Source organism: Sturnira hondurensis, unplaced genomic scaffold (genome assembly GCF_014824575.4).
Source record: "Sturnira hondurensis isolate 20B ecotype Veracruz unplaced genomic scaffold, ASM1482457v3 Scaffold0004152, whole genome shotgun sequence".
Classification (NCBI taxonomy): Eukaryota; Metazoa; Chordata; class Mammalia; order Chiroptera; family Phyllostomidae; genus Sturnira; species Sturnira hondurensis.
The window spans coordinates 8,171,392-8,187,545 of NW_028076783.1; the positions used below are offsets into that span (position 1 = coordinate 8,171,392).

Below are 16,154 nucleotides of genomic sequence, written 5' to 3' on the forward strand. Positions count from 1 at the left end.
TTAATTAGTTAACTTTTTGTTGTGCCTTTGTAACTTATTTCCTGAGCCCCCAGAGCTCAGCTGGCTCACTTCTTCCACAGCTCACTTCTTCTACCTTTGTAACTTTCTAAATAAGCTTTCACTCATATTTGAAAAAAAAAGAAAAGAAAGAAAATCTGAAATTTTGACTCAAAGTCAGCCACTTAACCTTGCTATGGAGGCAGTATAGTGAAGACTTCCACAGCCAGAACCTGTAGAGTTGTTGGCTTACACAACAAGAAGGCATTAAGATCAAAGATGGGATTAAGGTTGCTAATCAGCTGGCTGATCTTAAAGTGGAGAGATTATTCTGCATTATCAGGGTGGACCCAATGCCATCACAAGGGCTCTTGTAGAGGGAAGACAGGAGAGTCAGTGTCAGAGTTACATGGCCTGAAAAAGGTTCAGACTGTCACCACTGAGTTTGGAGGGCCACAGGCCAAGGAGCACAGGCAGCCTCTAGAAGTTGGAAAGGGCAGAGCGACAGAGCCTCCACAGAGGAACACAGCCCTGCTCAAACCTTTTTAACACAAGGGGACCCAGGCAGACTCCTGAACTGCACCTATACATGACAATAAATATGTGTTGTTTTAAGCTGCTCTTGATAGCAATTTGTTACAGCACTGAACCTCCTTTCACCCACCCATAACTTTAAAAAATCACATTTGCCAGGGTGTTGAAAGAATAAACTACTATTTATAAAAGTGCTATATAAAGGGTAGGACTGAAAGGTTTCCACTTGGTGTAACATTTCCATTCTGAACACGTTACCAGTGATATTTACATTCATGACAGTTCCTGGTCTAAGGGCAAGATCTTGGTTGGCAACACTGATACGCCCTTTTCATATTTTTTGATGGCCAGGGGTTGACTTACGGAAAGACCATTCTTTCTGAAACCTGGTTATAATGCCTCACCTTTCCTGATGCTGATTCAGTCCCATTTGCTTTGTAGCCAGAATAGTTATTTGTTCTACCTGCTTCTCTTTCCCTAGAAGAGAAGAAAGTTAGTAGTCATCTTGTTAACATGTACTCAGGTTTCGAAAGACCTTTAGAGTTCACCATGTTCTAAATCTTGACTGAGAATCTCTGCATATCCCCATGAAGGACAGTGGGCTCAGTCATTAAGAAGCTCCCTTATCCAAGGTAGATATTTTAGGTAGATCAAGTCAAGTAGTTTCAAAGTGTCCTAATTTGTGTCCAAATGCAGCTCCCTCTAACTTCTATCCTTCAGTCTTATTTCACATTTGCAGGACAACACAGAGTAAGCCTGCTGAATCCATCACATCTTCTTGATAATAACCTTTCAGATATTTCAGGCAAGTTTCAGGTCTCCAAATCCAGCTTCCTCCATTATTTCACCTTTTCATGATAAGTTAGTAGTCTTTAATTCCTCACTAACTCACCATTCTACTTCCTTGATTTGTAGGTCAAAAATATAATAGCATTATTTCTTAAAGTATGGAGCACAAGATAGAAAAACGGTAGGTGATCTGGAAAGTACCTTCGGACCATGTGTTTTTAAACTCTTCCCATTCCTTAGGGGAAGCAAGAGAAAGATAATATTTGGGAATTAGCAAAAAGAATAATTTTTATGGAGGGAGCCCTTAGTAAATGAGAAATAGCCATTCATTCAGGAGGACTATGTGGCTATCTCTTAGACAAGGCAGTTGAGAGGAATACTTACAGTATCTCTTTACACATGGAACATTTATTGTTGTACATTTTGCCACTAGCATCACGTACAGGATCACTCTCCCGTGTACAGCTGAGTTTCCCATTTTTCATATTATCCCGAAACTCAGCACATTGGTCCTGAAAAGGGAGAAGAGGGCAGGCCTTTTGGTTTACTTGGTCTGTTGCGTTGTTATGAAATTTGCTAATAATTTGATAAGAAAGATTTTTGCCTACCTTCTCTTACAAGGAATATAACATCAAGGATTGCTATCTACAGGGAAAAGGGGGCTGGAATCACCCATATTCTAAGGGATCAATTGTCCTGCCTAATAATGCTACTTTTAAGGTTCCATGCAGGGAAAAGATAAAGCTGGCTGAAATTTAATAGTGTAGATCAAGGGTTAGCCAACTACACGGCCTAAAGGACTAATCTGTCCTGTTGCCTGTTTTTATGTAGGGTTTTACATGTAAAATTTGAAACATCCCCATTCATTTATTCATTTAGATATTATATATGGCTGCTTTCCTACAACAATGGCATAGTTAAATAGTACAGAGACTACATGACCCACAATGCCTAAAATATTTGCTATTTGGACTTTTTGAAAAAAATTGATGACCTCTGTTTAGATAGAATGGAGAAAGAAAGGCTGGGAGATAGTTATGCAAAATGACAAGAGAGAGATGCTTGAGAAAATTCTGAAGAAAACAGAAAAGGGGTCTTTAACACATCTATCACTTGAGAATGAGGACTGAGCCTCCTAAAGGAGAAAAGACAGAAAAACAAAAAGGCCAGAATTGATCAATAGCAAATACTGGGCCTGAGTCATATCTGGAAGCAAACAGACAGCCTTGACAGCCCAAGACTATAAGAAGAGCAATAAGGTGTCTGTAATCTTATGAAATGATGCTCATACAGTGGAGGAGTGAGCTTGCATGCAACACTGACAGGCTGACAAAAATATCTCCGGAAATGTGCTGAACACTTGCCCCAATTATTTTTACATTATCCTTGTAAGAGTACTGCTGAGTCAGGGACACTAGAGCTCAGTGAGACGAACTGACTTGTTTAATGCTTCACAAGTCCTCAGTGCAAGGGATCAGGGTCATACCCTAAATTATCTGACTCTAAAACCTATGCTCTTTCACCCTACTATGCTGCCTTGAATCAATAGAAAGCATACCTCAATTAAGTGACTCCATTCAGAGAAAGAGAAAATGATAAAAGAAAATGAAGAACATGTGACACTGATGTAGCACAGCTCCACATTTATACCACTTACCCTCCTGTCCCCAGTTAGTGATTTGAGAGCCAGACTATAGAAAGAGGAGCCAGGAGACTGGGATAATTGTGTTATCTGTGTCATTGTGTTAATTATTCCAGGTTTAAAGAAGTCTAAATGAATCTTAGAGAGACTAAAATCACTGAGGGACTACCCTATAGGTTTAAGGAGATGATCCCCCATTTTTCCAAGGACACTTTCCAACTCAGCACTCTACATGTTCACCTTGTACCATCATAGGCTATGCGGGGCTCTGATTGTCAATGAGGTGAGACTGCACTGGTGATGAATTTAGAGGTTCTCTCACCTGAGCTTTCCCTCCTCCACCACCACCGTTGGGACCATGCTCTTTGGCATTTCTTTGACCTTCCTGTTCTTTACTCTTCCTCTCTTCATCTTCTTTCTGGCTGGAAATTAGAAAGTGGGAGGGAGGGAATAATAAATTACAGAGAACAGAGTGCACATCTCTGAGTTTCTCATCACTTGACCAAGTTAGATTAATGTAGAATTCACCAGCACTTATTGAACATCTACTATATTGCAGGCCCACTTTGAAAATGAGAGATGAAATACGTGGAGTCCTTTTGCCTGGAAGAGTCCACATTGCAGTAGAAGGGAACCAATATTTACAAGTCACAAACAAGAGCAGGTGAGCAATTAACTAGTATTTCATGAAGCCTCGCTGTGAATCTCCAAGTATTTCTCTCAAACACCTCATATCTATGAGGTTCAGAAGTAACTACCTTCTCTACCAAAAGTGTTCTCCCTCCTGGATTTTCTACCTCTCGTGAAGAACAAAATACCAGAGTCACCTTTAACTGCTTTCTCTCCTTCAGCTCAGACAGCTGTTGCCATGTAATGCTTACTTCACCTTCATGATATCTCCTGTGTTGATCCCCTCACCTTCCACCCTATTCCCCGTCCTGTAGTTACTTTTTACTGGGTCACTGCAAATCCCTACCATCGCCTGTAGCATTCTTCACCTTTGTCCCTCCTTTCTCTTATTCTCATCCTTACTGCCCACATATGGATCTTCCTAAAAGAACCATATTTATGCCACCTCCTCCCCTACCTAAAATTTTTAGCAGCCCTCCACTCTATATAGAATTGACTTCAAAATCCTTGACCTGGCATTCAAAGCTGGTGAAGTAGCTAAGTTCTCACTGAATTAAATAACTTGCACCTTTCTGCACAGATGACAGTTTTCTTAGTTTTAGATTTTTACCTATGCTGTTTCCCTCTTTCCTTTCATTCCTTCCAGTACTGTCCACAATAAGGTCCAGTTCTTTTCCTCCACAAAACTATTAACTTTCCCTTCCTTGAAGAGGCATGACACATTGTCTGCATCATTTTTCATTTAGCAATTCCCATTGTATTAACTACTGCCCATGTCTAATCTCTAGTGAATGCTATGATTTCTAGGAAGACTCTTTCATTCATATTTGTGTAGTCATTATACATCTTACACATTGTAGGTGTTCAGCAAAGGACTGTTTAATAACAAATATTTTAGTTGTACTTCCAAACATTGTGTAAAGACCTATTTCTCATTTCCTGAAAATGTGATATTTTCAGAAATGTAGGTAGAGGAGTTAGATTGCTATTCAAAATCAGTGTGTTTTCTCCCCAGTGGGAATTACAAACTAATCCAGAGTAGAGATCCAACTGTCAGTGGACTGATGCAAAGGACTTGTGTCAAAAAAGATGTGAGCTACTGATAGGCTCTACCCCAGAACTAATGGAGAATGTGATGAGAGTCTAACAAATGTCTATTTCTAGAATTATGAATCTTATACACTTTAGGGATAATCGTTTGTTACTTTCATATGTAAGGAAAGGACAAACACTACTTATTGTCTTCCTGGCTCTTTGCCTCCCCAATGCTGCCGACCTAGGTGCACTCACAAGACTGCTTTACACATGGCACACTTGTTGCCATGGGTCTTGCCATCTGGGCCACGCACAGGGTCATTTTCTCGGGTACAGAAGAGATTTCCATTTTGCAAAAGGCTCCGAAATTCACCACACATATCCTAAATGGAGGAGAAAAAGCAATAGCTTGGGTATTTTCTTGGAAATGACTTTGTTGGGTTCCTACTAAGTGCTTCCTGGAAAAATGAGAAAATAACCTACAGATTTTTTTCTAGCAATCGTTTCATTCAATTCCTACTAAGCATGCAGAACTTGGAAGGCAGTTTATCTTTCCTTTTCCTTGAGATTTAGCCCTTAAATTCACACTGAGCCTGGAATCACAAAGCAAGAATCTTTTAATTAAGTGGGTTCTCTCAGGACTGGGCACATTTCTTACTTGGTGTTTTATTGTTTGTCTTTGTTATGATGGGAAAAAACACTGAACATGACATAGAATAAAAAAAATCAGGTTTAGATAGAACTGGAAAGTTCATCTGGTGCGATCATCCTTATTATGTCTCAGTCCCCTTCATATCATGACTGCCAAGAACTTATTTAACTTGCATAGGAACTCCTGCCATGAAAGGAGTCCATTGCCCTCCATACAGTTCATTCCAATATTTCTACTAGATAGTTTCCACAAATTATCCAGCATGCTACTTTTGGGGGATCTTAGGAAATAATATAGTCTATAGGGTCCCTACTCATAGGGTTTGGTTTTTCTAAGATGTCATTGCAATTAGGATGAATATGTTTCTTCAGACCAGTAAGCAAAGGCAAAGTATTATGTTTCCCTCAGAAAAACTGAGTATCTTTTCCTTCTTTCACATGAGAATCTTTCAGATAGTTGGAGAAAGCTTTCTTGTCCTTCTCCGTGACTCCGTTTGTTCTCTGCCAAGAGCTAAACATCCCCAGATACCTCAGTCATTCTGCACAATTTCTCATTCTGAATTTTCCCTCTCTTCTACAGAATTTAATATAATGTTCCAGGCATGTCTGGACAAGCACTAATGTGTTGACAGCTCAGCTGTATCACATTGTTAATTATAATTCCAGCCTGCCATCGAGAGACCTCAGATGGCAGGGGTGCATCCTCTCTATGCCTCAGTCACCTCATCTATAAAATGGAAGTAATAGTAATATATTCAACTTGGCTAAAATAATAAAGGCCAATGTGCATTAACTACTCACTGTACGTCCTGAATTGTTATGAGAGTGAGGTAAGATAATACATGTATGTAGCGCTACAATGACTAACATCTAGGAAGTATTCAGGAAGTGCTAGCTCCAGACTTCTATGAGGAATTGATAGAGAATAAGCAAATCATTTAAGATTATAAAGTTAATTACTGATAGCAATTAGGATGGAAGTTATGGGGTTTTGTTCTTTCGTTTGTATCTTTGAAGTTCAATTTGAAAAACAATGAAGACAATAGTGAATTTTTCCCTTAGCTCACTGCCAGATTCCCTAACTGGTCATGGTTAGCAAAAGAAATAAAATATGAGGGGATAGTTTGTTGGTAGTAGCTAATGTGGAATCAGAACTCATGTCATTCTGAAGAATCTTCTCTCGTAGGTGTTAAAAAGTGAATCATGTGAGCTACTCAGTTTTTCAATTTAGACTCACAGTTATGGGCAATAAAATTGTAAATAATACCAATCATACAGGATTCTAAGTATGATGCTTTTGTTTAGAAATTATTTTTAATGTCAATAGTTTTTGATGGGGGTAAGGAAATTACTACAAATGGAAAAATCTACCTGGAATCAGTCTTTTTGAAATCAAGAAAATATTATTTGGGAAAGTTGCTATACTGTGTTTCCCAAAAATTCTTGCACCAGAAATATTTAAAGGTAAAGCAAAAACACACCTGGTTTAAAAGGGGTTGGACTCAATGAACAAGTATAAAGGACACATGGACAATAACTAAGGTGGGGGGCAGAAATGGGAGGGAGGTAGGGAGCACTGGGGGGGCAGAGCTGGGAATATAAGACAGAAAGCTGTACTTGAACAAGAATTAAATTTAAAAAATTAAAAAAAACACACCCGGTTTGAGCAAATGTGGCCATCTAAAACTACACAGTATGTTAGAAGTAATGCTAGATTGGTGTCAGCAAGTCTAGGCTTGAATTCCATTGTTTCCACTTTTCAATTGTGCAATATGAAAATATAGATTCTGATACCAATACTCCCACTACCTTTCTAAGCAAGTTCTTCCTCCTCTCTGTTTTAAATATTATTTAAAAATATGGGAATGGGCCCTAGCCAGGTAGCTAAATTGGTTAGAACATCATCCAGATAAATGAAGGTCGAGGGTTTGATTCCTGGTCAGGGCACACGCAAGAATCAACCAATGATTGCATAAATAAGTAGAGCAACAAACTGATGTTACTTTCTTTGTCTCTTTCCTTCTCAAATCAATAAATAATTTTTTTTAATTGGGAAGAAAGTAAATCAGGGGTTTGCAAGTAAAACTATGGCCCACGAGGAAAATCTGGCCCACCGCCTTTTTTCAGAAATAAAGTTTTATTGCAACATATCAGTATTCATTTGCTTGCATGTTATCTATGGCTGCTTTAGAGCTACAGCAGCAGAGTAGAGTTTCTTTGATAGAAACTGAATAGCCACAACTTCAAATATCTACTATCTGACCCTTTAAGAAAATTTTGTCAACCCCTAAACTACATGAACCTTGATTCTCTCACGTAGGCCTTCAGTATTTTTATGAATTCTTTTTAAAGGAAAGCTACAAAACCTCATGCTCTCTTTTTGGTATGAACATTCCAGGAAAATTACCTTTTCGGCTTCTCTCTTCACTTTTGCTCTGGATCCAGCTTCTTCTTTTTGCTTTGCTTCTTGCTGGCTGTAAGAGAGAGGAGAAGAATCACCCCTAGTACCCAGTATGTACTATCTTAAAGGGGGAATCTCTCCAGATAGAAATATTCATTCCTTCCATGCCTTGAAGTAGAAAGTTAATGTTCACCCTTCATATTATTCTTCTTGCTTTAAGTGTTGCTTAAAAAAATAAGACACATATGCCACAGTAAGGCAGTAAATACATTTTCACAGTATTCCCTTTGGAAAATAAAGATACTCTCCTTCTACCCAGAATGCAGCTAAGATACTTAAAAACAGTGACTAGATATTAACAAATATGTTAGGCCCAATGATTATATTGTTGAATTATTCATGACCACATGTACACAGAGAATGGAAATCCCATTCTGGGGTTTTAACTCTGGGGAATTTCTCCTGAGCACATGGTCCTCCTTTGATGGTGGATCAAATACCTTTCAGAACACTGAGAACATTCCAAAGAAATGACTCTGTGGCCTGCTAATAAGAAATCCCCAAAGTCAATGCAAAGACAGCCTTCAAGTTCTACCTCCTACAGAAAAACCCCACTATCATCTCCATTGCCCACCCAAGAAGAAGATGTCTTCTCAATCAGCAGTAGCACTGGCTAATGCGCTACTCACAAGAAGGCCTCACACATGGAGCAAGTGTTGCCATGCACTTTCCCATCTGGGCCCTCAATGGGGTCATTTTCCCTGGTGCAGGGAAGTCGTCCATTCCTCATGTAGTTACGGTATTCACTGCACAGCTCCTGCCAATGAGGGAGGATTTAAGAATCAGGTAACTAAATATTGAAAAGCTCCCCCCTCATTATCCTTTTGAAAATGATGCTAGAATGCACCAAAACATAATGGATGCATGGCAAAAGATTGATATTAGCTAAGATGCTTCTTAGATTGCTGTTACATATCTTATAGAAAAACTTCAATTCAATGCAGATGTTAGTCTCTACTTGGCACTGTAAGAGATATAATGACAAATAATTTTTTTGTTCCTTTTGTAAGGAAATTTGCAGTAGGCAGGTGAGTAGCTCCCAACTCCAAATTTGTACAAGTCCTTATACCAGGAACCTGTAAATATCAGTATATTACCTTACAGGGCAAAGGGATTTCTCAGATGTGATTAAAGAAGGGGAGGCTGAGATGGGGAGATTATCCTGGATATTTCTAGTGTGCCTGATGTAATCACAAAGGTCAGCCCTTAAAACTGGAAGAGTGAGACAGATGTGATGGTGAAGAGGGAATGTGACTATAGAAGAAGTGTCAGAGATGCATTGTTGTTGGCTTTGCAGATAACAAAAGGGGCCCAAGAGCCAAGGAACATGAAAGGCCTCTAGAAGCTAAAAAAAGCAAAGAGAAAAATTGTTCCCTAGAGGCTGATTCTAAAAACACGGCCCTTGGCAACCCTTTAATTTAGCCCAGTGAGATTCATACCAGGTTTCTAACCCAAAGAACCACAAGATAATAAGTTTGTGCTGTTTTTAAGCTACCAAGTTTGAAATAATTTGTTAGAGCAACCATAAAAGACCATACAGAGTTTTGGGTTTCTTTTGAAGAAATACACAGAAGCACCTATAAATTAAAATAAAGCAAATGATATAATTGAGAAATTAAAAAATTATTGGCATAATAAATGAGAGAGTTATTAAGCATATTGTATAAATAGAGAAAATATTTAGGGACCAGCTAATATTTATTGTGAGGTATAAAAAGTGGCCAGAATTTTGCCAGATAGAGGGAAGGGACATTCATGATTGAGTATGAGCGAGACCATGTGGAAGGCAAGGTTCATTGTATGTACAATATTGAGGACCTTACATACATGAGGAACTGTGCTGTTATACATGGATAAGTTCTTTGGGGCATAATAATAATAATAATAATAATAATAAATACTAACAATATCCTTATTTTTATTAATAAGGAAACTAAGGCACAAAAATGTTAACTATCTGACAACTGGTAGGAAGATGGAGCTAGGATATGAACACAATCTGAGTCCATAGACCAGGTTTCTAACCACCATGCTACTGATTCCACTAGAGGGGAAGCCTTGAATCAAGGACTGGTATGTCCAAGGAGCAGCAAGATAAGCAGGATGGCTGGGCAAGGGCAGCAAAGATTAGAATAGTAGGAAATGAAGTCTGAGAGATGTCAGATCACATCTGGCATTGTAAGCCACTAGAAGGACCTTAGTTCTTACTCTGAGTAAGATGAGAAGACACTGGGTGGCATTACCTGTCTTATGTTTTTCAATCATTACTTTACCTTTAGAGTTGAGAGTAGATTGTAGGAAGCAAACATGAGAGCAGGGAGAAGAAATGAGATCTTCCCAATTAGAAAAAGTATAAAGGAAAGAAATAATAAAGATCTGAAGCACAGCCTGTAGGAAAATTACAAATTAGAAAAGTGTGTAAAATCTTAAGTATACCATGGGCATTAAAGCCAGAATTCATGGTCTCATTGCTTGCTCTCAGATTACTAATTACATTTCCTAACTTATTATCTGAGCCTCTGAATCCTCTTCTTTACACATAATAATATATACCCTCACTGATTACTACAAACATCAGTAATAAAGCCAATGATTAGGCCACACAGTATACAGTAGCAATGAAGTAATTAATAGCCATTCCATTATCATCATCGTGTGAGATGTTATAGATGCAAAACCAAGGCTCAAAGATGCTATTGAATAATTTCCCCAAATCTCACAGATAATTAATTGGGATGAAAACCTAGGTTTGTTGGTTTGTTTTTGAAACTAAATACCTTTATACAGCAAGGCATGGGGACAAGTCTAAAATCCGTCTTTCATGGTTTGCATTCCGGCAACAAGACAATCTGCATATACTTCTTTCTCAGCATCATAGAGTTCACATGGTCAGTAGAGAAAAGAGTGACTGACTTCTTCTCAAACACACAAGCATCCAGATCAAATCCAGTGTGAATAAACTGAGTTAGGGAGAAGGGATCTCCTTATACATGAGAACCCAAGTATGGTTTCTCAGCTGGTGAAATCACTACCTAGGAACAGGAGGAGGGGTGAGACTTCCCCTAATGAGACAGGACAAGGCAGGGGCTCTGGTAACCTGAAATAACTACCTGTGCTGCTTCTCTCTTCACTTTCTCAGGTGTACCTTTCTCCTTTCCTTCTGTGCCATTATTTTTCTTCTCTTCTTCTTCAAGTTTGCTGCAATAGAAGAAAAGAAGATACAGGCTAATTAAAATTCCTCTTTGGTTATGTATTTTCAGGAATGAGGATCTTTCAGACCAAGGGTCAGATTCAGTCTTCAGTACAAATTTAGAATCTGACCTTCAGTACAAAGGTCAGATTCAGTCTTCAGTACAAATCCAGTCTAAGAGGTGCTATTACTGTGCCCACTAATGCAGATAAATTCAGTTGTTCCCAACATCCTTTAAAAATAAAACTAGCATTTTTTAATCAATATGTGAACATTGTGTGTTCTTTTTCCTATCAGTCAGTGACTTCACCCAATAATCCGAATAAAGTCTCAATTGCCTTGATATTCTTTTTAATTGTGAAAATTTTCTTGTTTATTTAAAATACTGACCACATTGATGATGAAAGCAAGGGGTGAAACCAAGTCAGATACTGGGCCCAAAATCAAAATCAATCACATTTCACTATAATATAAAAACTGTAAGTATTATTTTAATGGTATTAATATTCAAATTGAAATTCAAGTTTAGAGTATAATAATGATTCAAGTCCAAGAAGGTTCAACAACTAATATTTTGAGGTTGATCATGAGTCCAAGATGCTGGCATGTTTGCCATTTTCTACAGCCATGAAGCAAACTAAGGCCAGAAAAAACTCTTAGCATTTACAATGTTTAAGCTAGTCATCACCACGCCATAAGCAAATCCAGCAGGTGATCAAAGAGCCTTGATTTCTTGAATCTCAGGCCATGATTTACTGGCCTTTCCTGTCAATCTCTCCTTTAAGGAGCTTAAATCTTATAAATAAGACCAAAACAAGATGTGTGAAAAGTAAGGAACAGCAATAACTTTGCACCTCTTTCAGCAGATTATGTAGATATTTTTCTCAACATTTATTTTAGCATGAGGTTTGGTAGGGAATTAGGAGTCTGAGAAGGAGAAGAACCAGAGGCGGTAATATGTCATCAGCTTCTCCTGTATTGTCCCACATAATGGAGCTCTGGTCCCACTCAGCAGAACCATGTCCTGGCTCTAAACCTGGCTCTAAATCTGGCTCCCAAGATGACATTTTAATAAATATTTATGACATGGGCCTGCCTCTTAGGGGTTTAACTCTACATGAAACCACTTACCAAAGAATTTATTTCACCTGCATAATGTCCCTGAAAGGGTACATATTATTGTCTCTAGTCCATTTCTTGTTCAGGTTATTTTAACAACCTTTACATACTGGCTTCATAGATCTCTGTCCAAATGGTTTTCCCTTATCTGAATATACACACAGAATTGTAAAATGTCAGGGGTGGGGTGGGAGAGAGACCAAAGACGTACTCTCATCCAGATTGTCAAGAATTTACTCTTTGTTGTGAATAGTGATTCTCAAGTGTTAAAGAGATTTTGCCACTAAATTAAGACTTAATTAGAAGATAGAAGGATTAGTGAATAGAGAATGACGCTGTCACTATGTGATTCAACATTACCTAATGCCTTGTCCATGTGCTTTTAAAATTACCCAGCATATAACCCATGGTATGTATTCTACATGATTCTGAAGAAGCTGAGACCCAGGGATGATGGAGGATGAAGAAATGCAATGGAGTGAAGAGCGTGGGTACTCACAACAGATTCGAACACATGGCACACTTGTTCTTGTGCATTCTTCCATCTGGGCCACGGACAGGGTCATTCTCCCGGGTGCAAATGAGCATCCCATTCTTCACCTGGCTCCGGAATTCACTGCAGAGTTCCTGGGAAATGAAGAAAATGTTCTCTCAGAGCAGTTTTCCACCCCTACTGCACCTTTGCCTATTATGAAGAATAAGTAACACAGAGTAAGAAGGAAAAATTAAAGTGATTACATATAGCAGTAAATCAGAAAGTCTTTTTGAAGCTCCTACCATGGACTCAGAGTTGTCCTGCCACCAAAATGGATCTGTAAACATCTTCATCATTCTCCTGGGGTGCTTATCAACTAGTTGTAGAGGAAGGCTGACATACTGATAAAGTACAATGTGTGTGTGTGTGTGTGTGTGTGTGTGTTGTGTTGCATGTCACAGTCTATAAGAACCATAGAAGATGATAGGTGAGAAGAATCGAAAGTCCCAGAAGAAGAGGAACTGAGAATATTGCTGAGCCTTGATGAGAAAAAAAAAGATTCTTCTACTGCAACAACTTGGATGAAACTTGAGGACACTATACTAAGTAAAATAAGTGAGACAGAGAAAGACAAATACTGTATGATCTCACTTATATGTGGAATCTTAAAAATAGTTGAACTCATAGAAACAGGGAGTAGAATGATGGTTGCCAAGGGATTGGGTGTTTGAGGGGGGCAAATGGGGAGATGATGGTCAAAGGGGTCTAAGGGTACAAACTTCCAGTTATAAGACGAATAGGCTCTGGAGATCTAATGCAGAACATGGTAATTACAGTTAGCAATACTGTATTATACACATGAAAGTTGCAAAGAGTAGATCTTAAATGTTCTTATCACATACATACAAATGTAATTCTGTGATGTGGTGGACGGGTTAGCTACAATTATAGGGGTAATCATTTTGAAATAAATACATTGCACACCTTCAATGTATGTGATATTGTATGTCAATTATATTTTAATAAAGTTGGAAAAAATAAAATAAAAATAATATGCAAAATATATTGCTGAGTCTTGGTTTGTCTTTAGAAGGCTGAGACAAAAAGACAAAATCATGCTCAAACTGAGAAATAAGGAAATATCTGACTTAAAGATAGAGAGGAGAGAACAGGTTTGACATCTGGAGAAGCTAATGCCTTTCTGGGGGTTCTTTGCTAAGTAGGGGATGTGGATTTAAAACAGGAGAGTAATAACAGGAGTAGAGAGAAAAAGCAATGTGATAGAATCATTTGAGGAATTTCAGGCAACTAAGCAACTAGTCAGATATAATGGATACACAAATTTTCAACCCTAAATTACCAACAAATGATGTTTCCAGCTAACAGAAAAAGTTATTGAGAAAGTGAGTCAGTTTAATGGTAAACTTTTAAAATGAGTCATCTTTCTCCAAATAAATTATTAGGCTTACACTTTGCAGTGACTGCTAGGAGATATAACACATAAAGGTAAATCTTGTATATAGCTTTAATATGAGAGTAACCTACCACTTACATACAGACTTTGTTCTTGTAAAATTATAAAGTTACAAAAAATAATTAGAAAATCAAAAAATTTAGAAAATAATCATTAATTTGGGGGTGAGAATAGTAGTATTTCCTCCATATTTGGGAGGTGACAAAGAACAAATATGATACTTGTGCACTTTGTTTTGTAAATTGGACTAGTGTGAATGACAGAGATCTCGTACTCTCTATTAGAAGTAATAGAGGTTTGAATGACATAAACTGAAATTAGAAAATTTTAAAGATTGATATTAATAATCTGTACCTGACAGGAGAAATATAAGAAAAGCCAAATATAAAGACTATCACTTACAAAGTAAATTAACACTCAAATTTTTATAAATGAAACCTAAAATTTGAATTATCATGCAATAAACTCTGGAAATTTCCAATACCATTTTCCCCCTCAGGTTAAAGGGATACCTTTATTCATTTCAGGCATAAAAATTGAACAGAAAAACATTAGTGCTAAGGAGATATCTAGAATGCTATATAGAGGAAAAAATGCCAAGGCACAGTAGAGCATTAGCATTCCTGACCAAATTACCTTGGCAGCTTCTCTTTTAGCCTTTGCTCTTGCTCGTTCTTCTTGTTGACTGTACATAACAGGGGGAGAGAAAGAGAAGAAATGGATCTTAATGCAGTTGAATAGATCATTAATATTTACAAGTTGATCATTCATTGCTTTGACTATTCTCAAGCAACCCTAAAGATCCAATCACAGTAGTTTGTGATTTTATTGGGTAATAAATTAGAACACTTCATCTCTCCCCGAGAGAATGGGGTGCAAGAGAAAATCCCTTAATGAGTAAATCTATTTAGCTTCCCAACAAATATACTGCAGTAAGACTTTCTCATTGGCTGATTCTTTTGTATCTGCAACAATTCTTTATAAAGTAGTAGTATTTGGCTTCTTAGAGACATTACAGTATGGTAGTTAAGAGGAAGGACCCTGGAGCCATATTGTATAAGAAACACAAAAACTGTTCTAACATGTTTGTGAGTTCCTCATCTTTAAGTGGGAAGGTAAAGGAGGGACTAGAGAGGCAATAAGAATATTTTTCTCATAAGACTGTTGTACATGAAATGAATTGATACATGCAAAGCAATTAGAATAAGTACCTCATCTGTAATAAAATAAATGGCAAAAGTGATATAAAAGATTGATATCATCATCACTATAATCATTATTAAAAGTTGAATTCTCCCAAAACAGGCACATGATAGAAATGAAGTGAGTGTTATTCTTAACCATAACTAGCAGTATTGCAAACTTAGTTTAGTGAGTGAATCTATATCATAATTGAATCTATAACACAATTATTCATTCATATTATATAGACAGAGAAAATTAATTTATGAAAATGTTTTAATATGTTCCAATAAACATAAGACTTACTCATTAATCAAATTAAAACATTTTAAAAGTTTGAAAAGAATGTTTGCATATGGTTTGAAAGTGTGCAAGAAATTACTATAGAGGGAAGAATGATTCTCAAGAAAAGCAATACCTTTTGCTAACATATTCATAAAAAATTAGGTGACAAAATTTTATTTTTTTCATATAGCATTATATAGTAATGAGAGAAAAGTATTACAATAGCTCAAACATTGTGATGTTTCTCATACTTCTTTAAAAGGAAAACTGATCTAAACTTTATCATAAGTCTAAGTTGATTAAAAAATTCAAGAAGCATTTTTTCCCATACTGGGAAATTACCAGGAAGTAGCAGAGCTTACTGCTAGATGACGAAATTACTTCCTTGTTATCAGAATATTAATTTAGAGGTAAAAAATAGACTGAAACAAGCCTAACTATAGGAAGATATAACTACCAGAAGTTGGTAATGGCTTTGCAAAATGATTATATCCTGTCTATACCACACAGTGAAAAATATTATCTTTTTCGTCTTTTTTCCTGTGCCAATATTTCTATCATTCTCAACTTCTCTGGGCCTTTATTTTTCCATCTAAAACTTGTAGTAATACAGAACGTATTTCATATCTTTGTTGTGAAGATTAAATGAGATTAGGTAGCAAAGCTCTTAGGGCATACATGATTATATAT

The 16,154-nt window shown here is 37.2% G+C and overlaps 1 protein-coding gene across 1 annotated transcript in view; it reads right to left on the bottom strand.

Moving 5' to 3' along the window:
- The window catches only part of SPINK5 (serine peptidase inhibitor Kazal type 5), an 83,228-nt gene that overhangs the window by 15,736 nt on the left and 51,338 nt on the right, over positions 1 to 16,154 (bottom strand). The window contains exons 17-25 of the mRNA XM_037044981.1: positions 14,634 to 14,682; positions 12,548 to 12,675; positions 10,850 to 10,937; positions 8,369 to 8,496; positions 7,686 to 7,752; positions 4,883 to 5,010; positions 3,285 to 3,384; positions 1,705 to 1,832; positions 936 to 1,008 (exon numbers count right to left, since the gene is read on the bottom strand). Coding sequence (XP_036900876.1) covers positions 936 to 1,008; positions 1,705 to 1,832; positions 3,285 to 3,384; positions 4,883 to 5,010; positions 7,686 to 7,752; positions 8,369 to 8,496; positions 10,850 to 10,937; positions 12,548 to 12,675; positions 14,634 to 14,682 — 889 coding nt within the window. The remainder of the gene's footprint in view (positions 1 to 935; positions 1,009 to 1,704; positions 1,833 to 3,284; positions 3,385 to 4,882; positions 5,011 to 7,685; positions 7,753 to 8,368; positions 8,497 to 10,849; positions 10,938 to 12,547; positions 12,676 to 14,633; positions 14,683 to 16,154) is intronic.